Raw genomic sequence first — 27,749 nt, forward strand, 5'->3', positions numbered from 1 at the left:
TGCGAACGGCGGCGCGTCGCCCGACGCCGCATCCAATGAGCGGCGGGCTGGCGGGCGGGGCGAGGGGCGTGGCCAGCAACGCCACCCGCCTCCGCCCTCCTGCTGTTGCTGTGCCGATTTGAGGGAGCGGAGCGGTTCGTGGCGAGGCCGGAGGGACCCGCGAGGCTTTTTTTTTCTTCTTCCTTTCCTTCCTCCTTTCCTTCCTTCCTTCCTTCGCTTCGCGGCCGCCTCTTCTTCCTCCGCCTCCTCCTCGTCGTCCCTCCCCTCCCCTCTTCCCCGCCGCCGCCATCTTCCTCTTCCCTCCTCGAGCGCCGCGCCGCAGCCGCAGCCGTCGTCAGGTGAGCGCTGCCCGGGCCGTTGCGGGGAGCGTTGGGGGGGGGGACAAACGGGGGAAAGGCCGCGTCGCCGGCCAGGCTACTTTGCGGCCTGGCGGACCTGTGACGCGAGGGAGGGAGGGGGCGTGGCCTGCGCGAGCGGCAGGAGGGGGGGAGCCCTACGCCGGGCTGGCGCGGACGTCAGGGGCGTGGCGTGACGTCACATGCGCGCGGGACGCCGCGTCATAATCCCCGGACCGGCCTGGTGTGCTCGGCGCGCGCGCGCTTTGCTGCTGCTGCTGCTGCTGCTGCTTTTCCGAGCGCGGATTCCCGGCCTGGCTTTGGGGAAAGAAGGTAGGCCGGACGCGGAGGCCGCGGCGCCATTGTCGGCGGGGCGGGAAGGCCTCGGGGCTTGCCCACTCGCCTGGAGGCCCTGCCTGCCGTCTCCTCCCCATCCCATTTTGACCTGGCTTGGGCCCTGAACGTTGGGGAAAAAAAGTCCCACGTCGGATGCTCAGCAGCCTCGCCTTTCTGGTCCCTTTTCCTCCTGTTCTGATGCAACTCGGGAGACTTCCAAAAAGAGACTGGGCGGTCTGAATATTACAAGAGAGAACATTCCTAGGTGCCTAATAATACGAGAAAGAACGTTTCTAGGTGCCTAATAATACGGGAGAGAACATTTCTAGGTGCCTAATAATATAAGAGAACATTTCTAGGTGTCTAATATTATAAAGAACATTTCTAGGTGCCTAATGTTTTGTGAGAGAATGTTTCTAGGTGCCTAATGTTAGAGAATATTTCTAAGTGCCTAATATTACAATAGAAAATATTTCTGGGTGCCTAATAATAGATCATTCCTAGGTGCTTAATATTAGAACATTTCTAGGTGCCTAATATTACAATAGAGAACACTTCTAGGTGCCTAATATAATAGAGAATATTTCTAGGTGCCTAATAGAACATTTCTAGGTGCCTCATATTACAATAGAAAACATTTCTAGGTGCCTAATATTAGAGAATATTTCTAGGTGCCTTATAATAGAAAATATTTCTAGGTGTCTAATATTATGAGAGAATATTTCTAGGTGCCTAGTATTATGAGAGAGAATATTCCTAGGTGCCTAATATGAGAGAACATTTCTAGGTGCCTAATATTAGAAAAAAACATTTCTAGGTGCCTAATATTAGAGAAAACATTTCTAGGTGCCTAATATTAGAGAAAACATTTCTAGGTGCCTAATATTACAATAGAGAACATTTCTAGGTGCCTAATATTAGAGAATATTTCTAGGTGCCCCATAATAGAAAATGTTTCTAGGTGTCTAATATTAGAGAGAACATTTCTAGGTGCCTAATACTATAATAGAGAATGTTTCTAGGTGCCTAAAGTTACAGTAGAGAACATTTCTAGGTGCCTAATATTGTAAGAGAGAACATTTATAGCTAAGGTTAAAATGCACAGTTCGTTTGCTTGCAGATGTTTCTTCCAGGTACTGATGAAGTTCCCCAGCTGGAAACTTCCCTTGCTATTAATATATGATACTTCTGTGAGGAGAGCAATGCTAATAGCTTATCCTAGAGAAGCCAGCGTGTGTGGTTATTAAGAATGAACACTGGCTTAATGGCATATATACAGTGATCTAAAATCCAGGTGGATTTGATTTAAATCAAGTCGATTTAAATCATGATTTTTAAAGAAGAGCTGTCCTCTCTGTCCCTCAGTGGCTCCTTCTCTGACTCACCAACAGTCCCATTCGCTTTAATGGGATGGCTGGTGGTGCAGTGACGCAACAAGGTGAGGGACGTGGTGGGCAGCAGGTGAGGGGATGGATGCCCACTAACAGGCTCTGCCAGGATGGATCTGAAATGACAGGTGCTCTCTTTAACATTATTTTTTGCAAACAAAATGAACATTCCCTATTTAGAATAATAAGCTGTCAGGTTAGTAAAACAGCGATATCAGAACCAATTTTAGGTTAATAGGTTAATCACACATAGTTGGAGAACTACTCAAATTCTTTTATTTAATCAAAGCACTTGGAGCCTGGTACAGATGCATTTCTCTTCAAACAATCATACAGTGTGTAGTGTACATAGATTTGCAAACCAATGAGATTAAGGAATATTCCTGAACTTTGTTTTGTGATGTATCTCATGGTCACTGTGAAATTGTGTGAATGCATCAACGCAGTGCACGTTATCTCAGCTTGCAGAGCTTGGATTCATTGAATGAGTGTTGCAGAGTACACAGCCTCATGCCGCATAACTAAGCTCCATTTCGTGCTGAATAAACTAAATTATTAATGTATCTTAAATGCAAAACTATCTTTAGATAGATTTTTACTCCAAAAGCATTTTATTAAAATGAATTTGATAAAAATAAAAAAATCCGATTTAAATAAAATCTGATTTAAATAAAAAAATTGAATTTTTTTTAAAAAAATTGATTATCATCCACCCTGTCTAAAATGTTGACCCTCTCTTCTTTATAAGTATTTATGGTCCTCATTCAGTGTTATTAACTGACACTGCAATCCAGACCAAGTGAGTTGGGCTTTGTGATTACTTTGCAATTAATCAAAAGTCTGCATGACTGAGCAGAGATTTGAACCTGGACCTCTAATCCTTGCAGTGGCCTCGCGAGCCTGTTTGACTTTTGATTTATGAGATTTGGGAAAGTGACACATTATTTCCCTATATAGGGTGAGGGTAGAAAGACACACTTTGGCACTTTTCTCTGTAAAAGACCAAACTTTGCTTGAGTTAGGGACCTGGGAATTTTGTGTCAAAAGTAAGAGCTATTACTATAGAGGCACTATTTCTGTGCTTTATTTAAAATTACTGTAGTTTGAATTAAAGGCCTGATATTTTACAATAAAAATCCAAGGGTAGCAGAAGATTAAGTTTAACCAGTCACATCAGAAAGGTTTTACACTTTCTGTTATCTCCAAGATAGATCTATATTCGTTCAGCATTTTTCTCATAAGAAAGCATCTTATGTCTGTCTTGAGTACAACACTTATTTTTTGATACACCCAAAATTGGGATTAGAAAGTATTTTTTTAAAAATAGCTGCATCAAATAAAGAGATTTAATGTAATAAATACGTATGCCATGCTGTTTAATATTTTATAGTAAAAAATTAAACACTATTTCCATTGCTGATTCTACTTTAATTAGAAGGGGGGAAAGTCATGAATGGATATCAGTATTTTGTACACGACTCTTCAGTTGATGGGAGGTAAGCGGCAGTATAGTAGCTCCTAGTATAAAGATCTTGGCTTGTACAGGATAACATTAAGATGTGTGGGTTGAAACTGAACTTCAGTTGTGACCTGTTGACTAGAATGTGCTAATGCTGACTAATGCTTCCTTTGGGAGCGCTCCCTTGCGCTACCCATGTAGTAGCATGTAGATTGTTGTTGTTAGCTGCGAAGTCGTGTCCGACCCATCGCGACCCTATGGACAACGTTCCTCCAGGCCTTCCTGTAGATACTCAACATCATTTCTACGTAGTATAAGTAATAAAAAGTCTGTGAGAACTTTGATTAGCCAAAGCCCTTAAGGGCAGCAGAAATGGGCTTATTTGGTGCTAAAAGTTGTATACTGAAATAGTGAGTTTGAGAGGCTGCCACAAAGAAGGGGTGTGTGTGTGTGTGTCATGTTATTTTCCAAAGCACCAGAGGGAAGGACAAGAAACAATGGTTGGAAACAGATCAAAGAGAGAAGCAACCTGGAATTAAGGAGAAACTTCCTAACAGTGAGGACAATTAACCAGTGGAACAGAAGTTGCCACCAGAAATTGTGGGTGGAGGTTTTTAAGAAGAGACTTGACGGCCATTTGTCTGAAATGATACAGAGTTTCCTGCTGGAGCAGGGGGCTGGATTAGAAGACCGCCAAAGTCCCTGCCAGCTCTACTGTCTACTCTGTTCTAAATGTGGAATGTGTGTGACTAAAAGTTGATACATAATGTGTCTGAATAAATGAGAACAGTCACTGATGAGTATCCATTTAGGAAAAAAAAGGTGTTTGATTTAAGCAAGTTTATTCATATCTAACTTGGCAAATGAATGAATATTAATTTAAAAATTCAGTTCGTTCGATTATGATGACAGACTGAGACAATTAGCAGAGGACACAAGGATGGTGAGGAGTACAGTGGAATGGGGTGGTTTTTGGTAGTGGTCAAAGGAAGATCCTGTAAAAAAAAAAAAGGGGGGGGGGACATGGAAAAGAGAGCAAAAAACAGCACCTGCCCTTTGGAACCTTATTTCTCCCCCCCCCCCCCCCCCGACCTGAGACAGGCCCCAACATTTGGTTTTCTGGAAAGACATACCTTTGTCAGCTAGTCTGGGCATCTGGCCAGACTATTAAAAACATAAAAATTATGTTTTTAGGGATGGTGCCTCCCTGCAGATTTCCTTTTAACGTTTAATATTTTGAATGGTTTTTGCAGGGTTTCCCCCCCCCCCCTTTGTATTGCTTGTTTTAACTGGGCTCTGGGTGTGTGTGATCAAAAATATCCCAACGGAACGTCTAGGGGTGTGTGGGCGAGCATGAACTGTCTGTGTAATCGTTATCCATGTCAATACTTTTTATTAGTTTAATAACATAAAGCAAAAAAAAAGCAAATACCGTATTTTTCCATCTATAAGACACACCCATGTTGTATAAGATGCTCTGGCAGGCGAGTTTCTCCCTGCCTGCTGAGCTGGTAAATCTGGAAGTTCGGCCGGCCCACGATCTTGCCCCCTCCCGTTAGTGGCAAGCCCACAGGGGCATGACCCCTGCACCAGGCAGCGTGGCGACCCTCACAGGCATGCCCTGGGCTGCGGAGGTAACCGTTACTTTCCCCATGTATAAGACGCACCTGATTCTTGAAAAGGGTGTTTGCAGGAAAAAAATATCATCTTATACAAGGGAAAATATGGCAATAGTAAAAATAAGGGAAAAATGGAAAAGTAAAGTATAGAGAAGAAAGGAAAAAAAAGGTGTTGAATTTCAACTCCCTTTGGTGCAGCAGTATAAGAAGTAACATCAAACCTCAACTTTTCACTTTTACCTAGTAGTATAAAGTAGTGTATTTTTCGGACCATAAGACACACTTTTTTCCCCCAAAAGTGGGGGGGGGGAAACGAGGGTGCGTCTTATGGTCCGAAGGTGATCCGTATGGCCAGCCCCAACCTCCGCAAGTGGAGTACGAATCGGCACGTGCTGAGAAAGGTCGATCTCATGCTCCTGCACTCGCCCTCGCTCCGTTTCAGCTACCCTTGCTACAAGAGAAAGCAGGCTGAAACGGAGCGAGGGAGATTGCCTGGAATGCGAATCGGCTGATCTCGCGCTGCTGCAATCTCCCTCGTTTCAGCCTGCTTTCTCTTGTAGCAAGGGAAGCTGAAACCGAGCGAGGGAGTTTGCAGGAGCGCGAGATCGGCCGATTCGCATTTCTGGCAATCTCCCTCACTCTGTTTCAGCTTGCTTTCTGCAAGAGAAAGCCGGGCTGCAGGGCCGCCTCCGCGGGTACTGCTCTAATGCAGAGAGGGAAGGAAGGAAGGAAGGAAGGAAGGAAGGAAGGAAGGAAGGAAGGAAGGAAGGGACAATGGGAGAGGGAGAAAGAGAAAGAGAGAGAGGAGAAAGAAATAGGGAGGGAGAGAAAGAGGGAGAGAGAGAAAAAAAGGGAGAGAAATAGAGGGAGAGGAAAAGAGGGAGAGAAAGGGAGAGAGAGAAAGGGGAGAGAGAAGGAGAAAGAAAGAGGGAGGGAAATAGAGGGAGAGAGAGAAAGGGAGAAATAGAGAGAAAGAAAAATAGAGAGGGAGAGAAAGGGAGAGAGAGGAGAAAGAAAGGGAGAGAAATAGAGGGAGAAAGGGAGAGATAGAGGGAGAGAGAAAAAGAGGGAGAGAAAGAGGGAGATGGAGAGAAAGGGAGAGAGAAAGAAAGAGGGAGGGGGAGATAGAGGGAGAGAAAGAGAAGGAGAGAGAGAAATTAAATTAGTAACACGATTGTTAAGTGAATCTGGTTTCCCCACTAACTTTGCTTCTCAGAAGGTTGCAAAAGGCGATCACATGACCCTGGAACAATGTGACCATCATAAATATGAATCGATTGCCAAGCATCCGAATGTAAATCACATGACCCTGGGGATGCTGCAGCGGTCATAAGTGTGAAAAATGGTCATAAGTCACTTTTTTCAGTGCCGTCGTAACTTTGAACAGTCGCTAAGTGAATCATTGTAAGTCAAGGACTACCTGTACTTTATCATTTTTTTTTCCTTTTTTGGTGGGGGGTCAAGTTTTTGACACCTTGCTGGGCGACTGGTGGTACTCGGACATTGCCTTGTCCTAAAAGTGGTACAATGGATGAAAAGGTTGAAAAGCCCTGTTTTAGTATAAGGGTAACTATTTGGTTCAGAATATTTTTTTTTTCTTGTTTGCCTGCTCTAAAAACTGGGTGCGTCTTATGGTCAGGTGCGTCTTATGGTCCGAAAAATACGGTAGTCATTTCTATAACAACAGATCTAATCAGTAAAACCCCAAATCAAATTTTCATTTTTTCTCCACCTCAAACACCAAGTCCAGAAGCGGTTTCCAAGCAGAAACAAAAGTACTTTTTTTTTCTTCTTCTATCAAAGCAATCAATTTAGGTATCTGCTAACTTCAACTTCTGCAGGCACTTGTCCGTTGTGGGGATCAAAGTGATCTTGCTGCCGGCAACATATATAACATCAGAGTGAAATATAACATATATAATATAATATAAATATAACATATATAACATCAGTGTGAAAGCCCTAATAAGCAGGCATATACATAGAATGAAGGCTACTGCTAAGCTTGTAAGCCGCCCTGAGTCTTCGGAGAAGGGCGGGATATAAATGGAATTAAAATAAAAATAAAAATCAGAGTGCCAATTTCCCCCCCCCCAAGTTCACTTTGAGAATCTTCTTTATTAGAATATGCTTTATCACATGTCCACCATAAATGATTACAAGTCCCTTGTTTACATTTGCACTTCCAGCATTCAACTGAAATACCTTGATAACTTACCTGGTGTTAAATACCAGTGGTACATCATCTTACAAAAATTTTCTTTTTAAGTTGTAATTTAGTGTACATTTTAAACATTTCGTCTACATATTTTCCCGTTCAAGTTTTACATTATATCCAAAGTCCCTTGCCCACCGAATCGTACAGTGCTGTACATATTCACTTTCCAAATTCAAATTCAGAAACGTTTTATAGACCTTAGCAATGATACGTGCATCACTACCCCACGGTAGGATTTCCAGTTCATTTTTAACAGAGTCAAACCCATAGCTGTAATGGTTAATACGCCAGACTTAGAAAAATTTCAACTCTGGAAGAGAGCTACAGTTTCCTTGCTGAAAGGCCTTTTCTGTTTAACTTAGGCATGTATTTCTTCTACTTTCAGCTCCAGTGAATTTTACTTCCTTTTTTCTCACCAATGAAGCATGAAACAAGCTTTTGTGCCTGGGGAAATTGATGTCAATTAGCATTGGTTCCGTAGTGTACGTGTGCGGAATGGAAAGGGCCGGGTATGACTCCCAGTGTGGTATTATTTCCAGAATAAATTGGAAGACATTCTTGCTGAAAGTTCTTGTTATTCCTTCTCTCTCTCTCTCTCTCTCTCTCTCTCTCTCTCTCTGTGTGTGTGTGTGTGTGTGTGTGAGAAAATAGAAAATAGCACTTTAGTGACTTACCCCAAGGAAGATTCTATGGTCTAGTTCAAAATCTTTGTATCCGCTAGCAGTTTTTCTGATAAATCCTGCATAGACATACATTTGTATTGCTTTAAATGGTGGTGTCACTCAAGCGTATCCGGAGGAAGAAGAAAGAATCTGGTTTTGAGCTGTGTTTGGGAATCTGTTGTTGACTGTCTAGAGCAGGGGGTGTCCAACCTTGGCAACTTTTAAGACCTGTGGACTTCAACCTAGCTGGCTGGGGGATTCTGGGAGGTCTTCAGAGTTGCCAGGTTTGGAGAATCCTGGCCTAACTAAAGAGGAGCTTGGGGACCAGAGAGAGACTTGTGGCAAGAGGGGGAGCTGCCCCTCTCCCGTCCCTCTTCTTGTGTCTTCCTTCCCACAAACAAGCTTCTGTAGTTCCAGCATGGAGGAGGGCTTTTAGGAGCATAGGAAGCGAGGGGCCCCCCTCCCTCCTGCCAGTTCTCCTCTTTCTACTCCTGGTAGTAAACACTGGAGACTCCAGATTCCCAGAGTTGGATCCACTCCCGTGAAACACCATCCGATGATGCCATGCACTCCCGTAGGACAGAAAGGCACTAGGGGAGGGGGCCTCCATTCTTAATCAATTTTAGAACCGGTCCCCTCTTCCCCCCCTGCTTCAAAGCGGTCCTCAATGGGGCGCATTTCACACAAAAAGAGACATGGGCAGAGAAGCCACAAGAAGTGATCCTATAGTGCATTGATGGCAAACCTTTTAGAGACCGAATGCCCAAACTGCAACCCAAAACCCACTTATGTATCATTGGGTGACGGGTGGGCGTGGCTGCGGGACTGGGTGCGACTAAAAAGTTCAATCAATTCCAAGTTTGCCAGATCTTTTTTTTTCCCTGTTAGAAGTTGAAATTGATTGAACCTTTTTTTTTTGCACATAGCGGCGGAGGCCTAAAGCGAAAAGGTTTTATAAAACCCAGCTGAAGGCTAAGGACTGGGGCGACGGCGCGCGTGCCCACAGAGAGGGCTCTGCGTGCCACCTGTGGCACGCTTGCCACAGGTTCGCCACCATGGCTATAGTGGAAAGGCCTTTGCCCTAAAACTGACTCTTCTCTCAAGAGGGATTTGATTTTACTAAGACTTTCCTTGTCCACCCTGATTGATAACAGATTCATTCATTCATTCATTCATTTTGTTTGTATTTCTACCAAGTGACTGGTTTCGCAGGCAGCAGTCTGCTCCAAACCCACTAAAAACATTTCATACGAAAGAACGACCGAATTGGGGGTATTGGGCGTATAAAGCTACTGCCCCTTGATTACCAGGCAGCGGGAGCCACCTAGAAACCAGGTGACACTGAGTTCTAGTCCTGCTTTAGGCTCAAAGCCAGTTGGGTGATCTTGAGTCAGCCAGACACTCACTCTCCGCTCTAGGAAAAAGACAGCAGCAAACCTCTTCCAAAATCTTGCCAAGACAACTTCAGGGGCTTGTCCAGTCCGTCGCCAGGGGTCAACCCTGACTTTTGGGCTTCTCTCTCCAATTGTGAATGGGTGTAAATCTGCCTTTGTACCTGACAGATTGAGCCTGTGCGGAGAAAGTTAAACCACATGCACGTTATTTACATGTGCCTGAGAAATTTATATCCGGACGTGGAGAAACGGAGCTATATTTTGTGGAAATGAGCAGAAGCGATTGCAAGAAGGTCTGGTTGATGTCGTGACTTCGTTCCGTTGCAAATAGCAAGGCTTCATCTCTTTGCACTTGACTTAACGCAGTTCCGTGCTCATTATGTAACTTCGAAACGGCGTTTCTCCATTTGGTTTTGGTTAGATAATTCAGCAGAACTCCTATATTTATTCCCAAGCCCATGCGTCTACGTGAGCGGTTTTTTTTTTGGGGGGCAGCATAGAAATGCAGAACTGAGCAATGTGTTTGCCCTTTGACAGGTTTCATCTCTCGTTAAAATGTCTAACGGTTATGAAGACCACATGGCGGACGACTGCAGGGACGACATCGGCAGGACAAATTTAATTGTTAACTACCTTCCTCAGAACATGACCCAGGATGAGTTACGGAGCCTTTTTAGCAGCATAGGGGAGGTGGAATCCGCCAAGCTTATCCGTGACAAAGTGGCAGGTAAAATATTCCTCTTTTGAATACAACTTAGGACCACAGCGGAGCCCAAACTTTCTGTTACTAAGCGAGACAGTTGCTAAGTGAATTCTGCCCTATTTTACGACCCTTCTTGACATGGTGGTTAAGTGAATCACTGCAGTGGTTAAGTTAGTAAGAAGGCAGGACAAGAAGCAACAGGTGGAAACTGACCAAAGAGAGAAGCAACCTGGAATTAAGGAGAAATTTAATTTAATTTAATTTAATTTAATAACATTTATATACCGCCCTTCTCCCTGAGGACTCAGGGCGGTTCACAGGGCAGAATAAAATAGTGAATACAAACATTAAAAAAGATTAAACAAATTGCCCTAATTAAAACAGTATAAATACAACACTAAAAACCCCCAGAAAAGTTAAAAAAACAAAAATAAAATAACCCCAACACTCCCCCTCAGGCTAGGCCGGCTTGTACAAACAGAAATGTCTTAAGATCGCGACGAAAGGAGCGAAGATCGGGCGCCATCCGGAGCTCAACCGGTAGCTGATTCCACAGCTCCGGAGCGCCCACAGAGAAGGATCTCCCCCTGGGGGCCACCAATCGACATTCTCTGATCGGTGGCACCCTGAGGAGGCCCTCTCTGTGGGAACGCACAGGGCGCAGGGAGCTTGATGCCGGCAGCAGATGTTCCCTGAGGTACTCCGGCCCCATGCCATGGAGTGCTTTAAATACCGTTACCAGTACCTTGAATCTCACCCGGAAGACAACTGGCAACCAATGCAGCTCACGGAGCAGAGGCGTAACGTGGGAGTATCGGGAGACTCCCAACACCACTCTCGCGGCTGCATTCTGTACCAGTTGGAGCTTCCGAGTAGTCCTCAAGGGCAACCCCATGTAGAGAGCGTTGCAGTAGTCCAGACGAGAGGACACGAGCGCATGAGTGACCGTGCATAAATCGTCCCGGCTAAGATAGGGCCGCAACTGACGCACCAGGCGAACCTGTGCGAAGGCCCCCCTAGTCACGGCTCCTATATGGTCTTCCAAAGTGAGCCGTGAATCTAGGAGGACCCCCAAGTTGCGAGCCCTATCTACGGGGGGTAATAGTTCACCCCCCATAACTAGAGGTGGAATGTCCGAATAAACCCGGGACGAAGGTATGCAAAGCCACTCAGTCTTGTCGGGGTTGAGCTGGAGTCTGTTCCTCCCCATCCAGACCCGAACCGCCTCCAGGCAACGGGACATCACGTTGAGGGCATCACTGGGGTGGTTTGGGGTCGAAAAGAAAAGTTGGGTATCATCAGCGTACTGATGGTACCCAACTCCAAAGCCACGAATGATCTCACCCAGCGGCTTCATGTAGATGTTGAACAGGAGAGGCGAGAGGACCGACCCCTGAGGAACTCCACAAATGAGAGACCTCGCGGTCGACCTCTGCCCCCCTGCCAACACCGACTGCGAACGTCCCAAGAGATAGGAGGAGAACCACTGTAAAACTGTGCCTCCCACTCCCAATCCCCTGAGACGCCGCAGCAAGATACCATGGTCGATGGTATCGAAAGCCGCCGAGAGGTCTAATAGGACTAGGACAGAGGAATGCCCCCTGTCCCGAGCCCTCCAGAGATCATTCACCAGCGCGACCAATGCCGTCTCCGTGCTGTACCCGGGCCTGAAACCCGATTGGTACGGGTCTAGATAATCCGCTTCATCCAGGACCAAAGGGAGCTGATGCGCCACCACACTCTCAACAACCTTCGCAAGAAAGCGAAGGTTGGAGACAGGACGAAAGTTGTTCAATACAGCCGGGTCCAGGGCAGGCTTCTTGAGGAGAGGCCTCACCACCGCCTCCTTCAAGACGGCGGGGAAGATACCCTCACTCAAAGAGGCCGATATAACTGCCTGGAACCAGCTGCGTGTCCTCTCCCGGGCTGCATAAACCAGCCAGGAAGGGCACGGGTCCAGTAAACATGTGGTGGTGCTCAGCCTCCCCATGATCCTGTCCACTTCCTCCGGAGTTACAGAATCAAACTCCTCCCAGATGATATCGACAAGACCACCCGTGTCCTGATCGTCAGACTCTGCCCAGTCAGAGTCCAAACCGGTCCGAATCCGAGCGATTTTGTCCGACAGATGTTGGTTAAACTCCTCGGCACGTCCCTGCAAGGGATCCTCCCTCACCTCCTGATTTAGGAGGGAGCGAGTCACCCTAAACAGGGCGGCCGGGCGATTATCTGCGGACGCAATAAGGGTGGCGAAGTGGTTAGACCTCGCCTCCCTAATTGCAGCGAGATAAGACCTAATATAGGCTCTTAGTCGCAATCGGTCGGGTTCGGATCGGCTGGACCTCCAACCGCTCTCTAGGCCCCGTCTCCGACGCTTCATCTCCCGGAGCTCCGCAGAGAACCATGGAGCCCGACGGGATCTGCGCCGGGTCAGGGGCCGCAAGGGTACAACTCGGTCAAGAGCCTCAGTGGCCGTCCTTTCCCAGGCCTCCACTAGGGCCTCGGCCGAGCTGTGAGTGAGGGAGGCAGGTGGGGACCCCAGCGCCGCCTGGAACCTTTGGGGATCCATTAAGCGTCTGGGGCGGTACCATTTGAGTGGTTCCAAACCCCCACGGCGGGGGGTGGCAAAACGGAAGACCAGCCGCAGGAGATGATGATCGGTCCATGACAGGGGCATAATAATTGGAGAGCCCCCACCAAGATCATCTAACCACCGTCCAGACAAGAAAACAAGGTCAAGGGTGTGGCCTCCTTCATGAGTCGGTCCCGTAATTACTTGCGTCAGGTCCATGGCCGTCATGGAGGCCATGAACTCCCGAGCTAACTCAGATGATCCTCCCAGCGATGGTAGGTTAAAGTCCCCCAAAACTATAAGTTTCGGGAACTCAACCACCAGCCCCGAGAGGACATCAAGCAGCTCAGGCAGGGCTGCTGCTGCGTGACTAGGCGAAAGGTACACCAGCAGCAAGCCCAACTGCGCACCAGGGCCGCATCTCAAAAAGAGAGACTCACACCCGACTGTCTGGGGAACGGTGGCCTCCCGCGGACACAAGGTCTCCCTCACAACAACAGCCACTCCCCCACCCCTACCCTGAGCCCGAGGCCGGTGCAGCACCCGGAAACCTGGTGGGCAAAGATCAACCAGAGGAACACCGCCCTCTGGGCCCAACCAGGTCTCCGAGATGCAAGCCAGGTCAGCCTGCTCACCCTCGACCAAGTCTCGAACGAGAGGAGCCTTATTAACGACCGACCTGGCATTCAAATACACCAGCCGGAGCTCAGGAGGCTGCACATCCTCACTCCCGGGACCTCGGGGCGGAACCAGAGGGTCGGAGTGCCTCACCGCTTGTAAGCAGCGGAGAGGCCTTCCCTGAGACCGATACGGCCCTCTGTTCCTACACTTGCTGCCATTCCCTGTCGTCATGGGAATAGGCAATCCCACGACTGGCCCTGGAGCCCCAGAAGCAGCCGACCCCCGCTCCTCCCCATCGCGATCAGCCTCAGCACTAGCCTGAACATCGGTAGATGGACTGCCCCCCTCGTCCAAACGACCAAGAAAAGAACCCTCCCTCCTCCCTAACCCCCAAAAAAATTTTGACAGAAAACAAATCAAAGACCTCCTATTAGGTCTACGTCGGAGGTCCGTAACCGTGCCCGGCCATCTCTCAGGATCCCAATAGATGGGACCTTCCTCGAGATTATACTCGGCTGGAAAGGCGGGCCGCCTCCAGGAGGGGGGAGCACCCCTGAGGGCGAGCAAGTCCGTAGAGGAGTACCTCAAACAAGGCATAAAGCAGTCCAGATATAGGCAGTCCATAATCAATTGATTTGATTTAAGGAGGGACCAAACAGAGAGCAAGTAGATGTCCCGAGCCTCCACCCAGCCACTGCCACTCAGCTGGGTGTCACCCCAAGACAGGCCAACCACCGCCCTCTCACGACAGTTGGAAAGCCTATACCAGGGGGGAATAGTCCGAAACATCCATCCTGGGTGCAGCATGACCCCTAGAGCTCTCACCTCTAGGGGCAGCAGATGTGAGTTCAGGCCACCCTGTCACTGTGGCCAATACCCAGGGAACTCTGAATCCTTTGGGGCCGATATGTGAATGGCAATAAAGAACAGTCCGAAGGCAGGGATAAGATAATATAATACATCTTCAAAGTCTGCACTACTAGGTGGCCAAATCCTCCGCTGCTCTGTCCTTCGAAAAAGTTTATCATGGCCAATCCTGCAGTCATTGGGGTCTTCCAAGTTATCTAATTCTTTTAGGTCCACAAATCCGATGACACCAACCAGAGTCACAACTGGTGTCACAGGAAACATAGATCTTTCAAGGGACCACTGGGCTCCACTGGGATCCACCGGCATTAACCGGCTAGCCCAGGAACCCTCGAGGCCACCAACAGCAGTAAGAGTACCAGGCCATCCAGAAAGAACAAAGCAAGCAGAGGAAACAATAAGTTGATTACAGCGTCGCCGCTGAGCCACCAGGGCGACCGCCACCACCGGAGTATTGCTGCAGACGCCACCGCCATTGCTGCCGCCGCCAGGACGCAGAAACTTCCTGACAGTGAGGACAATCAACCAGTGGAACAGCTTGCCACCAGAAATCGTGGGCGCTCCATCACTGGAGATTTTTAAGAAGAGACTGGATAGTCACTTGTCTGAGATGGTGTAGGTTCTCCTGCTTGAGCGGGTGGCTGGACTAGGAAGACCTCCAAGGTCCCCAGCCCCCGGGCTGTGGACCGGTACTGGGCCTCTGCATGCCAGAAACCGGTCCACACAGACAAGTGAAGCGCTATCCGTGGGATGAAGGCAGCCCGTGAAACCACGGTCCCCTCTGTTCCACAGAAAAACCTCTCTCCACGGAACCGGTCTCTGGTGCCCAAAAGGTTGGGGTCCATGGACTGGAAGACCTCCAAGGTCCCTTCCATCTCTATTCTGATGGATTGAGAAGTTCACGCTTATAAGTAAAAAGAACTTTTCTGAAGCAGGATTAAAATTGTGCCGTAATCTACTCAAGCTTTGATGGGCCTTGAAAGAAACTTTTTCCACCTTTGCAAATTCCTAGCGCACTGGCGGATTTAACCTCCTCCCACCTTTATAGAGATCACTGCAGAAGCTTTTGAAATAATGCCAGATTTGTAACTGTACAAAGGAGAAGCTTGTCCGCATGTTTGGGTGTATCCTAATCTTCAGAGTGAAAATGTAGCCCTTTGTATGAGGCGTCCTTGGCGCTGTCTGAGCTTGGCGAATGTCCGTGGAGATTCTCGGTCACCCAGGCCACGGTTGTCCGAAAGGTGCCTTTTTTCCAGCAGGCAACTGGACTTCCTTGCTTTTCTTTGAAGACGTTTCGCTTCTCCTCCAAGAAGCTTCTTTGGCTCTGAACTGAAGAAGCTTGTTGGATGAGAAGCAAAAGGTTTGTCTTCAAAAAAACAAACAAAAGCCCACCGAAGTCCAGTTGCCTCATGAAAAAGCACCTCTGAGGTGGGTGGTTTTCTTGCAGAAGTTTCATTCCCAAACTAGGTAACATGATGATGTTCCCTAGTTGGTTCATGAAACGTCTGCAAGGAAACCACCCGGCTCAGAGAGGACCAAGGACCCCACAGTTTTCTTCCTTCTCTATCACCAGTCCTCCTCCTCCTCCTCCTCCTCTCCCATTCTCTTCTAGTACTGATGAGGTTACCTAGTTGGGTCATGAAACGTCTGCAAGGAAACCACCCGGCTCAGAGGGCACCAAGGAGCCCTCATTTCAACCCTGAGCTACCGTTATTTTCCTTCCATCGGCAGCCATTTATGCTTCGTATTGGTGGTTTCCTTTATGAATCCTGTTTTCTTTCGAAATGTGAAATTTTCATATCAAGAGAACAGTGGAAGGGATTTTGTTGTTGTTGTTGTTGTTGTTGTTGCCTCTTTTGAAAAGAATTAAAGAGACGTTTTCCCTGCAGGACACAGCTTGGGTTACGGTTTTGTGAACTACGTGACCGCAAAAGATGCCGAAAGAGCAATCAACACGCTGAACGGCCTGAGACTTCAGTCCAAAACTATCAAGGTAAAGATGTCTGCCGTGGTGGCTAGAACTGGCTACCTTGAACCCAGCTTGTTCCTCCTCCCCAGAACTTTCCCCCGGCTTGGTGATGGCGCCCTCCTTCTGCCCGATCCACGGTGGACGGCCTAAGCTCCACCTGCTCCGTTTCTTTCCTCCTCCAGGTGGCTGGACCTCTGGGCCCAGGGAGATTGGTGTGTGTGTGGGGGGAGACTTTGATAGAAAGAAATGTATTAAGGCCAGAGTTGCATCCATCAGATAAAGGATGACGATGGTGATGAAGGAGACAACGTTACTTCACCTTGCTCTTTAGTGAACTCTGTGCCTGTAGGAAGAAATGTCTCTCATCAGACGGTAGTTGGGGCCTGCATCAGATAAGATTTTTTTTTTAAAAAAATGGGTTGCAGCCTGATTAGTTAAGACATCTTAGTCATGGGTTTGTCCAGCTCTCCTCAGTTGACACATTTCAGATGCCTTCCTTCCTTCCTTCCTTCCTTCCTTCCTTCCTTCCTTCCCTCTCCCCCTTTGTCTCACTTCCTTTCCTCCCTCCCTCCCTCCCTCCCTTCTTTCCTCCCTTCCTTCCCGCTTCCTTCCTTCCTTGCTTGCCTCCCCCTCTCCCTTTCTTCCCTCCCTCCCTCCCTCCCTCCCTCCCTCCCTCCCTCCTTTTTTCCTGCGCCCATCCAACCATCCATCCCTCTTCCCCTCCCTCCCCCTGGGCCGCTCAAGTGTGTTCACAGCGAAGGGTGCAGTGTAAAAGTACGAAATTTTAAAAAAGTGCTTTATCCCTAAGCGCAATGCCCAGCCCGGCTTCTCTGTGGGCCCGTGGGAGAGCCATGAGTCGGGGCCTGGCTCTTCGTGCTTCGCCTCGTGGCTCCCCATGTGAGGGCGCAAGGCCTCTGGAGAATCAAGAAGGGGGTGGCCTTCGGTCCGAGCGACCCAGCTGCCCTGGCTTTGCCCCGGGAGTCATCTGGCAGCCTGCCGTGCCCCTGGGAACGAGCTCCTTTGTCCTCAGTTCCTGGGGACTGTAACGTTGGGATGCTTGGTGGGTTGCAGGCTGGTGAGTGAGCTGTCCTTGCAGATGGCTCGTCTTTCGCTTCCCTGCTTAGCGTCGCTTTCTCCAACCTCCGGCCTCTCCCCGTGGCGTCCTGGGAGCTGGAAACGTTAGGAACTGCTTAGCGTTTCTTACCCGGGGGGTGGGTGGGCTCAGGCTGGAGGAGAGGCTGGCCTGGTATGTGGTTCCAGCAGGCGCCAGCTTCTTCCCGCGCCCCGCCAAAGCCCCTTTCCCTCTGCCAGGTAATTGCACACGAAAGAGAAACTGCTTTTTCTGTTTTCTGTACGTTTCATCTGCTGGCGGCTTTGGCGGAACAATTTTTATTTGCTAAGGAAAGTGCAACAGACAGACGTTCTCCCCTCCCCGATAAAAAATTAGGATTCGACCTCAGCACATATTCTCAGTCATCCAGGTCACAGCTGCTCTGAAATGTGCCTTTTCCAGAAGGGCAGCCGGGCTGGTTTTTCCCTTCAGGAGGAGGAGGAAGACGACAACATTTCGCTTCTCATCCAGGAAGCTTCATCAGTTCTGACTGACTGGTGGTGGTGGTGGGGATGGAAGGAGTTAATTCTGACGATGGTGAAGAACTGATGAAGCTTCTTGGATGAGAAGCGAAACGTCGTCGTCTTCCTCCTCAAGGGGGGGGGGAGTCCAGTTGCCCTTCTGAAAAAGCGCCTTTGAGACAGCTACTGTGACCGTTTATTGGCCTGAAATAATGTTTTGCAGGTGTGACCGGGTATCTTTTATTAAATCCTAGGAACTCCTTCAGGTCTTCTAGCTGTATAGGTTCACGTGCATTTTTCCACTATTTTTATTTTTTTTTGTCAAAGGTGTCGTATGCTCGCCCAAGCTCTGAAGTGATTAAAGATGCCAACTTGTACATAAGCGGGCTGCCACGGACAATGACGCAGAAAGATGTTGAAGACATGTTTTCACGGTTTGGACGCATCATCAACTCGCGTGTGCTGGTCGATCAGACTACAGGTGCGTGAGCCCGAAGCAGCTCAGCTCCCTCTCCAGTTGGCTGCCTGCTGATCTACCTCAGAAATGGTCCCCCAGGTGGCCATCCAAAGCAGAGTGTTTCTCAGACTTTGGCCATTTTAAGAGGGTTGGACTTCAACTCCCAGAATTCCCCAGCTAGGGGAATTCAGGGAGTTTGAAGACCACCCCTCTTAAATTGGCCACGTTTGAGAAACACTGATTTAAAGCCTACCTGTGGAGAATAATTTCCCCTTCCTTGAATACCACTTGGGTACCTAGTGATTTGCATTCTTCTCACCCCAGAAGCTTCTTCAGCTCCGACTGGATGGTGGGGAATGACAGGATTTATATTCTTTGCAGACAGCTTGTCATCTGCATCCTTTTAGAAATTTGGTGAGGCCACTTGGAGGTTTACCGGTGTCCTCAGGGTCACCTGAGGGGTGCAAAGGGGTGTGGAGCCTTCTGGGAACTGCTGACCACGTCGTCTTATCTCCAGTCTACAACACGGTCCTTTCAGCAGTTCCAAGGAGGCTCCGCACCCCTTTGCAACGCTCAGGTGACCCTGGGGACACAGGTAAACCTCAGCGACCCTCTAAAAGGAGGCAAACGACCGGCTGTCTGCAAGGAGTACAAATCCTTCCCTTCCCCACCATCCAGTCAGAGCTGAAGAAGCTTCTGCGATGAGAAGTGAAACGTCTTCAAAGAAAAACAAGAAAGTCCAGTGGCCTCTTGAAAAAAGGCACCTTTGGGTTAAATAACAACAACAACATAACATAACATAGTTGGAAGGGATCTTGGAGGTCATCTAGTCCATCCCCCTACTCAAGCAGGAAAGCCTAGACCGTTTCAGACAAACGGCTGTCCAGTCCCTTCCTAAAAACGTGCTGCGTTGGAGCATCCCATCACTTCTGGAGGCAGGTGGTTCCGTTTAATCTTGAGCCTTACCAGCTCAGCAGTGTTGGGCCAATGGAAGCCGCGCTAACTTTCTCCTTGACTTCTGAAGTCCCCGTGACGTGTCTGGATGGCTTCCCACTTCCCCGGTAAAGCACGCCGTAGTGGGTGTTGGTCCGGTCTGGCCCAGGCAGAAAACGGGCTGGGAGCAAACGAGAGCCACTCCAATCCTCCATCCTCCTCATTTTTCTTTCTCCCTGTGACTTCCAGGGTTATCCCGAGGGGTTGCCTTCATCCGCTTTGACAAGAGATCAGAAGCCGAGGAAGCGATTTCAAACTTCAACGGCCACAAGCCGCCGGGCTCCTCTGAACCCATCACGGTGAAGTTCGCGGCCAACCCCAACCAGAATAAAAACGTGGCCCTCCTCTCCCAGCTCTACCACTCCCCAGCTAGACGGTTTGGGGGGCCTGTCCATCACCAGGCCCAGAGATTCAGGTAGGTTAGGAAGAAGGAAATAAGAGGTCTGTACTGTCTTCCCTCTCTCCCTCCCTCCCTCCCTCCCTCTCCCCTCCCTCCCTCTCTTTCTCTCTCTCTCTCTGCTTCTTCTGCTTTCTCTCTCTCTCTCTCTCTCTCTCTCTTTTTTTTTTTCCGAAAAAGTCATTGCTGTTCATTCTCAGACGACACAGCACCGAGTCTTCCAGTAGATAGCTCAGTGGAAGGGGAAGAGAGAAAACCCTGAATTAAACTAAATATTGCCCCATTCCACACTCTCAAGGCTAACTCTGCCTGAAGAGTTTGTGTTCTGACGACTGGCCTGCAAAAGCCGCGCTTCGAGGGAGGGGATGCTGCTGGTTGCCCCACCCCCCCTCCCACCCTTCCCCACCCCCGGCCCGGATCCCCCGATGGGTTAATTTAATTGGTTAGGGTATCCTGTCGTTAATTCCCCCGTAGCCCCTAGGCTCCGCCAGAGACTAGCCTTGAAGGGATGGCGATAGCAGTCTGATGTGTGTATTTAGTCATTTCTGCTTTTTACTTTAACCAACTCTTTCCCGATATTTCTTGACAGTTCGCGTGGAACCCATCAGCTCGGCCCCAATTGCACCTCCAACTTCTTCCATTAGACTTTTTAAGTGCATTCTGTATAATTTTAGAGAGCTGTGAAACAGTTTTCTTTCATACTTAATGGCAGTGGAGTGTTTTTGACCCCAAATGAATATGTAACCCCTACCCCACCACAAAAGTATGTCAGTAATCATTGTGAATGTCCATTTCTGTTCTTATTTTTTTTTCTTTTTATCTTCTGTTCTCTCAAGATTATTTTTTACTCTTCTCGCTTTCTCTCTCTCTCTCTCTCTCTCTCTCTTTCTCTCTCTCTTTTTCCTAATAGAATTTCATTTAAATAGAGAATTAAAAGCCCTCCAGATCCTCTTTCCCCTATTAATAAAGATTGAAAATTTGTCTGTCTGATCTGATGCTTCATAACAGTGTGGTAAAATACAAGATTTTTTTAAAAAAACTTTCTGGAAAAAAATGGTGACATGGTATTCATTGCCAAGAATTGGTTTTCCGAATTGCCTGAGTCCAGCACTAAAAAAAACCCTCTCTCTTCCCCCAGTCTAAAATAGCCAGAGCAAATACTAAGGGGTTCCTGTTACTGTTTATTTTTTATTTTTATTTCTTTTTTAAAAAAACAACCCCTTCTTACACTGCTTTTCTGACTAAAAATAATTGCTTCAAGTGGTTTATAGAACGAGAAAAATACAAATTATAAACTAGTGAAAGCCACGCCATAGTTCAGGAAGAAACAAAAGCGAAAACAATTAACTAGACCCAGATGTCATTCGTGTTAAAGCCACCAACCAACCAACCAACCTCAGGATTTCACAGCTGTACTTGACTTAACTGTGTTTGCAGGGAGTAAGATGCAGTGGTTATCTGTGGTCCTAGAGTCTCAAAGCCAGAATTTGTACGTTTGCCTTCGTGGGCAAGTGTCCAAATAAGAGCCCCCAAAGGTGTGGGCAACAAACTCTTCTACGTGTGTAAAACTTACCTGTGTGATTTTATTAGAAAGTAAAAAAAAAGCAAATCTGCTCAGCAATTACTAATGAAAAGCACACAGCCTTGGCACTTGAGTCTCCCCCCTCTTGTTCTTCTCCCTCCCTTTGCCATTGTTTGACAAGACACAGTAATTGTAATTGAAACCAAGCATGTCATAGAGTTGTTTACAAATTTCCTTCCTTCCTTCCTTCCTTCCTTCCTTCCTTCCTTCCTTCCTTCCTTCCTTCCTTCCTTCCTTCCTTCCTTCCTTCCTCCCTCCCTCCCTCCATCTTTTAAACAAACTTTTGGCTTATAACCCAGTCTTTCTGTTTTCCTCCCCACGCCTTTTTTTTTTAACCCAAGAGGGAAAATTTGTCTAGCTGGCAGAGAAACGTACAGAGGAAGGGAATGTTTTAAAACAGACTGAATTACGGCCTTTCGAGAGTCATTTCGATCTTAAAAATAGAAATGGAGAGATGTGTAAATCGTATTTGAGTGCCCCTACTGGATGATCAATCCTTCTGAACTCAGTTCTGAATAAAAAAAATAGGGAATTTGGAAGCATGCACGACAGTTTGCTAAAAATGTGTATATTTGCAAACCATCCTTTTTTATAGCCACTCCAACTTTAAGAACCCCCCTCCACCCTCCTAGCATGCAGTTTTGCAGAGATATTTTAAAAATTGCCCTGTGAATGCCAACAGTTTGATAGCAGTTAAGAGCAAGGACACCCGTGATATTTAGGATTTTCTTTCCAAATGGAAAGCCAGATTCACCTAAAAGTATTACGGATTGCTCCTACGTGCTTCTCATGTTTAATGACAGATTAGTTTGAGAAGTTTTTATGACCCTTTTTTTTAATCCTCCAAACAACTGCCGCATTTTGAGGGACGAGCTATTTAAATTTATGTTGGGTTTATCCTTTCTGGAGAAGGCTGGACGAAGAGACGGTCCTGGACGTCTCCCCCTCGTTAGCCCAGCAAGGGGTGGCCAGTAGTGGCTCAGCCAGGCTCCTACCTGGCACGCTGGTGTCATTCCTGTTTTTGTCCTTTCTCTGAGTAACTTCTTTAAAGGATTTCTAGCAGCCTTTTCCCCACTCCGCTCACGTAGAATCACCCTTTAGCTGGAGAAGATAAGATAACCTTTATTGTCATTTTTATTTTTTTTACCGTGGGCACAACGGCACACATCAAAAATGAAATTTAGTTGCTCGGTCTCTCGAGCGATGGTCAGGTGTCCACGCAGATGGGCAGCTAAGTCCAGCCTCAAACACTGAAAGTTGCAAGTCTCCCCAGGACCCGAAGGGTTTGCCAAGTCAAAATAGGAATGGAGAATTTCCCTTTCCGCTCGGAGAAAAGCGCAAACGTAAGCTGGTCAGTCAGTAACCTGGATCTTAAATTTCCTCAGAAAATCTTCCCCAGAACACAAATAGGACAGTGTCTCTTTTTCTTCTGTTAAAAAAAAAAAATGCAAACCCCGGCAACTTGGGAGCCTTGGTGGAGGAGTGGGCTAATGCCTCCTTAAGTAACACCAGCTGCCTGCCATTAGTGCAGGTTCGAGTCCCACCAGGCTCAAGGTTGACTCAGCCTTCCATCCTTCCGAGGTAGGTAAAATGAGGAGCCAGATTGTTGGGGGCAATTAAGCTGACTTTGTAATAATGCCGCTTGGGTGGGGCGAAAGCCCTAATAAGCAGGCATATACATAAAAATGAAGGCTACTGCTAAGCTTGTAAGCCGCCCTGAGTCTTCAGAGAAGGGCGGGATATAAATGGAATTAAAATAAAATAAAAAAAACTTTTTCGTTTGCTAATCCTCAACTGTCACTTGATACCTTAAATCGTAAAGTCACTAATAACAATATTTTCCTAAATTCCTCAGTGGAACGAGAATAATAAGCTGAGGATTAGTTAAGTGCCCTCTCTTAAGATTCCTCCTGCTGAGAATAATCAAGCCAGTAACAAGAGTTTTAATTTTAAATGCCATCAGCAGGCATTTTAATTCGTAGCTCGTTTTTTTTTTTTGTTAAACGTAAAGCAGATCAGTAGTTAGTTCGTCCCTTAAAGACGTAATAACCGTAGTTAATTTCCTATTGAGAAATTTTATTTGAAACGTGTTATTACAAATTACATAGCAAAAGCTCTGCTGCTGGTTTCATTTAGCGTATCCCCTCTTAAATCCTGTTCATATACTCTTCCATTCCTGTTTCATGATTTTATAGGGGTAGCGACCCTTTTAATTCACTAGGCTGCGCATTGGTAAACTCGATCCATATCATGAAAACGGCCGTCTTTTAATTTGCTTTCCTGGTTTTGAGTTTCCTATTCCACTCTAATGTGCTTCTCCCCCCCCACCCCCGTTTTGTTTTGATTACTTTTCGAGTCTCCTCACTCATTTTCATGCAACCTTAACTGCAAATTCCTTCTAGAGATTTCCTTTCCAGCGGAAAGCCTTGCATGTCTTCTTAAAAAAAAAGTTGCCAGTCTCCCGAAGTGGGTGGCATCAGGATGGGTTTCTTTGAGGATTCTTTGTCGTAGAATTCTTGTCACTTGTTAAATAAATAATGTTCTTCTTATCTGCCTGTACTCGGCCTCTTCCGTCTAAGGTGAGAGTACCCCTGCCCCCAAGTTAGGCGACTTAAGGGTTTTTGTTTTGTTAGCATTGCCTCTTAACCTGTGCCAAACCGGGGCACGTTAATGCGGTTTCAAGGATCCTGAACGATCTGTACACGTGCAGCTAGTCTCTTTGGCTTAGTGTTTTTTCACCCTTTCAACCTTAAGATGGGTGGACTTCCAACTCCCCCCACATACTAGCGGGAGAATTCTGGGAATTGAAGTCCACCCACCTTTTTAAAGTTGCTGAGGTAGAGAAAGTGTGGGGTCAGCTTTTGTAAGGGGGTGGGGTCTAGCTTGAAAGCCTCCCCGAGCTGGCTGAATTGGGAAGAGTGTATGTGGGAATTTCCCCCCCCCCCTTCCCCGGGACCCCAAGTCTTAGGGAGTCCACTAAGAACAATTCGCTGCTGTGGCTGTCACTAAAAGAGCCAAGATTAAATAGGAGGTGGAAGATAGGTGACCGGAGAGAGAGGAGAAGGCAAACGAACCCACGCTGCAATTTTTGCAATTTTCCAGACCACGCGTGGGAAAATGGACTTGGCTTCCAAAGGCGGATCTTATAGATGGTCACCCTTGCGTGGGCCCGCGGTCCCCGGAATGACAGTTCGGTTGGGCAGTTAAATAACGCGGAGTCCTCTGCAAGGCAGCCGGTAGATGATTTTACCCCGTGAAAAACCGAGCATGATGGAGTTCCTGCCCCCCCCCCCAGTTTTGCTTCACCAACGAGGCATTATTTTGTCCGTCAGAAAAGCAGTCTCTTTCTTACCTAACCCCCCCTCCTCCCACCCCCAAAACCTTCCCAGGTGTCTCGGGTTTGAGATTCTGCCCCATTGCAGTCACCGTGACACATGCCAGGGGAAAGAGAGAGAGAGAGCGTGTGATGCTTCATCCTAGATCAGTGGGAGAGAGAAATGACGAATCTCGGGGCGGGGTGGAGTGGGGAGAGAACCCCTTTTCTGGGTGGCCCACGCAGCATCCTGGAAACATGACACCTCCTTGGGTGGCTAGGAATGGGTGGGAGATCAGTGGAAATTTTCTGGGGAGGGGGAACGAAGGAGGACACCCCCCTGCCCCCAACGCCTGGTCTGCCTGCCTTTCTCTCCGCTTGCCGCTTCATCTCCCGCTGAGCCGAGATGTCGCCTGCCTCAGTCCTCTGCCCAGGCCACGCGCTGATTGCCAGGCCAAGGCCCCAGAGGCAGCGGAGGTCCCTGTGCCCTCTCTGTGCTCCTGGCACCCAGGATCCGGATACGGGAGGCCTGGTCTCCAGCTCGGGCCCCGGAGAGGAAGAGGCCTGGCTGACGTGGGCAGGGACAGCTTCTCCTGTCCTTCGCTCACGTCAGGAGGACCTGTGGCGGGAGACGCTCCGCGTAGATCCTCTCCGCCTCCGCAGACTCTCACAGGGGAGACAGGCTGGCGGGCGGCAGGTAGAAGCAGCCGCACCCGGGGAGGCTAAGCTATTAACGTGGGCACGAGCTTCCGTGGGGTAGGGCCCACTTTGCCAGGTGGAAGGAGGGATGCTGTCGTGGCCTGGGCTGTCCCTTAAGCAGAGCGAGGGACTTGTAGATGATGTTGGACCCCCCCAACTTCCATTGCTTTTTTTTTTTTTTGGATAATCTGTTTTTGTTTTCCACCCGATAGGAATTGGGATGAAGCAGCATCTAGCTGGCTTTCCCCCCCCTCCCGATCTAGATAACGGAGAGGAAGCGACCTCTGCAGATGTGGTCTTGGTTATAAAGAAGCGACCTGCAGATTTAATACTTGTGTTATGAAAGAAAGCAGCCCCGGAAATTCTCTTGTGGCGCCCTTTCATACTACTCCTATTAAAACGAGCGTAACGTGGCCAGAAGGCAAAAATCAGCAGCAAAAATCCTCGTTGGGAAGAGCTCTCACTCTTCTTGGTGTGTTGAGTTGAGACTCAAACCCGCGACTGCTGCGGGTTCTCCCTCTCTCAGCTTCCTGACCACAGCCTGCCTCTCCTCTCCTCTCCTGCTCCCCCTCCTCTCCTCCCCCGCCCCCCATTTTTGTGTTCTTCAGCAAATGGGAGGGGGGACAGCGCTTCTTCACACCTCTGGTGAAGTGGGACCTAACCCAGGAAGGTTGACCCATCGTTGGTTTGGCCCCCGCCCCCCCAAAAAAAGGTGCCTCGCTGTCTTTTTAACTATCTGTTCTGCCCCCACGGCAGGAAGACGAGAGACGCCCTTCAGATGGGACCCCCACCCACCCCTCCCCGCCCGTGTTTTTTTTTTAATCTGGGATTCCCTGTTGAGTTTTTTGCTTGATTGAACTAAACTTTTTTTTGTTTTGTTTTGTTCTGTTTACATGAACTGTTGTGTGCTTTTTATTTGCTAGGTTCTCTCCTATGGGTGTAGATCACATGAGTGGGCTTTCTGGTGTAAATGTCCCAGGAAACTCCTCTTCGGGCTGGTGTATCTTCATCTACAACCTTGGCCAAGATGCCGATGAGGGAATCCTCTGGCAGATGTTTGGCCCCTTTGGCGCGGTGACTAATGTGAAAGTCATCCGCGACTTCAACACCAACAAGTGTAAAGGCTTTGGCTTTGTGACAATGACAAACTATGAAGAAGCCGCCATGGCCATAGCGAGTCTTAACGGCTACCGGCTGGGGGACAAACTCTTGCAGGTTTCCTTCAAAACCAACAAGTCCCACAAATAACTTCTTCGCTCGTGGCTTCTCCTCCTCCTCCTCCTCCTCCTCCTCTTCCTCCTCTTCTTCTTTTTTTTTTTGTATGGAATAGATAACTGAGTGACGAAAAAGTTTGAACCTTTTTTTTTGTTGTTGTTTTCGTTAGTGTAAAAACTCACTTTTTTTTTTGACGCGCCAATTTTCACAAAAAAAGTTGTTTGTCTTTAGTCTAAATGAAAAGTGGAGAAGGGGTTTTATACTCTGGGATGCCACCAACATGTTCAAATGTTTTGGGTTTTTAAAAAGTCCCGTAATGGTTCTACTCTTTTTTTTTTTTAAAGTTCCTTTTAAAGTAGTCCTGTTTTCGCAGTCTCCCCTTGGACTCCAAAACCTTAGTTAACGAAACCGTTTGCACCCGGTGCCAGTGAAACTGTTGGACATCTGCTCCCTTTAATTTCACTGAATAGAGTTTGCCAAGGCAGGAGGACATCAGCTAGAATCCTGTTGACTCCAGTACTTTTGAGCAATGTTCTTAGTTAATAGCAAGTTCTCTCTTCTTAGCAAGAGATTTGCTTGAGAAAAATGAACTTACTGGTGAAAAACGACTTGAAGTCTGGAGAATAACGAAATGCCACCCCCACCCCCCCACCCCGGGTAACACCATCGGCTGTGTTTGTCACTCAGTGAACAAAACCCAAACTGGGAAGTGAAAAATAACTTTTTTTATAGTTTGTTTCCCTCCCCCCCCTTTAAAAGCCCAGTTTCCATAAAAAGGACCAAAGTGTTTTGAGAAAACTCTGGAGTGATTTCAGAGTAAAAGAAAGGGGAAAAAAAAAGTAAAGAAAGCTGCATTTTCCCAACGTTGCCACTTCCTCTGAATTCTCACCTTCCAATTATCGTCTCTTCTGTGCATTGCTTTCTGGTAAAACAAAACGTGGCAATCTCCTCTCGACATGTTTTTAGTTGGAATAACCGAGTTCTTAACAATCCTCTTGCGAAGATCCGACAAACATTTGAGCATTGTAATTTTTTTGCATCCCTTCTAATAATTACTAGAATTATTATTTTTTGTATTTTAATAGTGAATTTTGTTTTGACAAATAGCTTTACCTGTTGGAATGCTCAGCAGAAAGGTACATTAAAACTTGCAAGTTTGAGATTTAAAGAGACAAAAAAAATTGATTCTTTTTTTTTGTTTTGTTTTGTTTTTGGTAAGATTTCAATGTTTTAATTAATTAATCCCCAGCGTTTACTTCAGGCTGCCTTGAATCTTTTGAGTTCTGTTTTCTGTTAATTTTCTTTTGCTTTTTTGTGTTTTTGTTTGTTTTTACTTTTGCATTTAAGACCAATTAAATTTGATTTGGTTTTGCTGAAA

General features: G+C 47.5%; 1 protein-coding gene across 1 annotated transcript; it reads left to right on the forward strand.

Annotated features, from left to right (window-relative positions):
• Positions 1-27,749, forward strand: ELAVL1 (ELAV like RNA binding protein 1). Its single transcript, XM_083364562.1, has 6 exons — positions 1-338; positions 9,949-10,138; positions 16,064-16,167; positions 18,043-18,196; positions 19,355-19,580; positions 26,080-27,749. Exons 2-6 carry the CDS (start codon positions 9,967-9,969, stop codon positions 26,402-26,404), a joined length of 981 nt encoding a protein of 326 aa, XP_083220688.1. The 5' UTR covers positions 1-338; positions 9,949-9,966; the 3' UTR covers positions 26,405-27,749.

This window comes from Vipera ursinii (genome assembly GCF_947247035.1).
Source record: "Vipera ursinii genome assembly, chromosome: 1".
NCBI classification, from domain to species: domain Eukaryota; kingdom Metazoa; phylum Chordata; class Lepidosauria; order Squamata; family Viperidae; genus Vipera; species Vipera ursinii.

Bases quoted from the DNA above. Each gene is read 5' to 3' on its own strand.
- ELAVL1 (XM_083364562.1), top strand. From the start codon at position 9,967: ATGTCTAACGGTTATGAAGACCACATGGCGGACGACTGCAGGGACGAC. The intron at 10,139-16,063 runs GTAAAATATTCC...TTTTCCCTGCAG, and splicing joins TATCCGTGACAAAGTGGCAG to GACACAGCTTGGGTTACGGT. The intron at 19,581-26,079 runs GTAGGTTAGGAA...TTTATTTGCTAG, and splicing joins CACCAGGCCCAGAGATTCAG to GTTCTCTCCTATGGGTGTAG.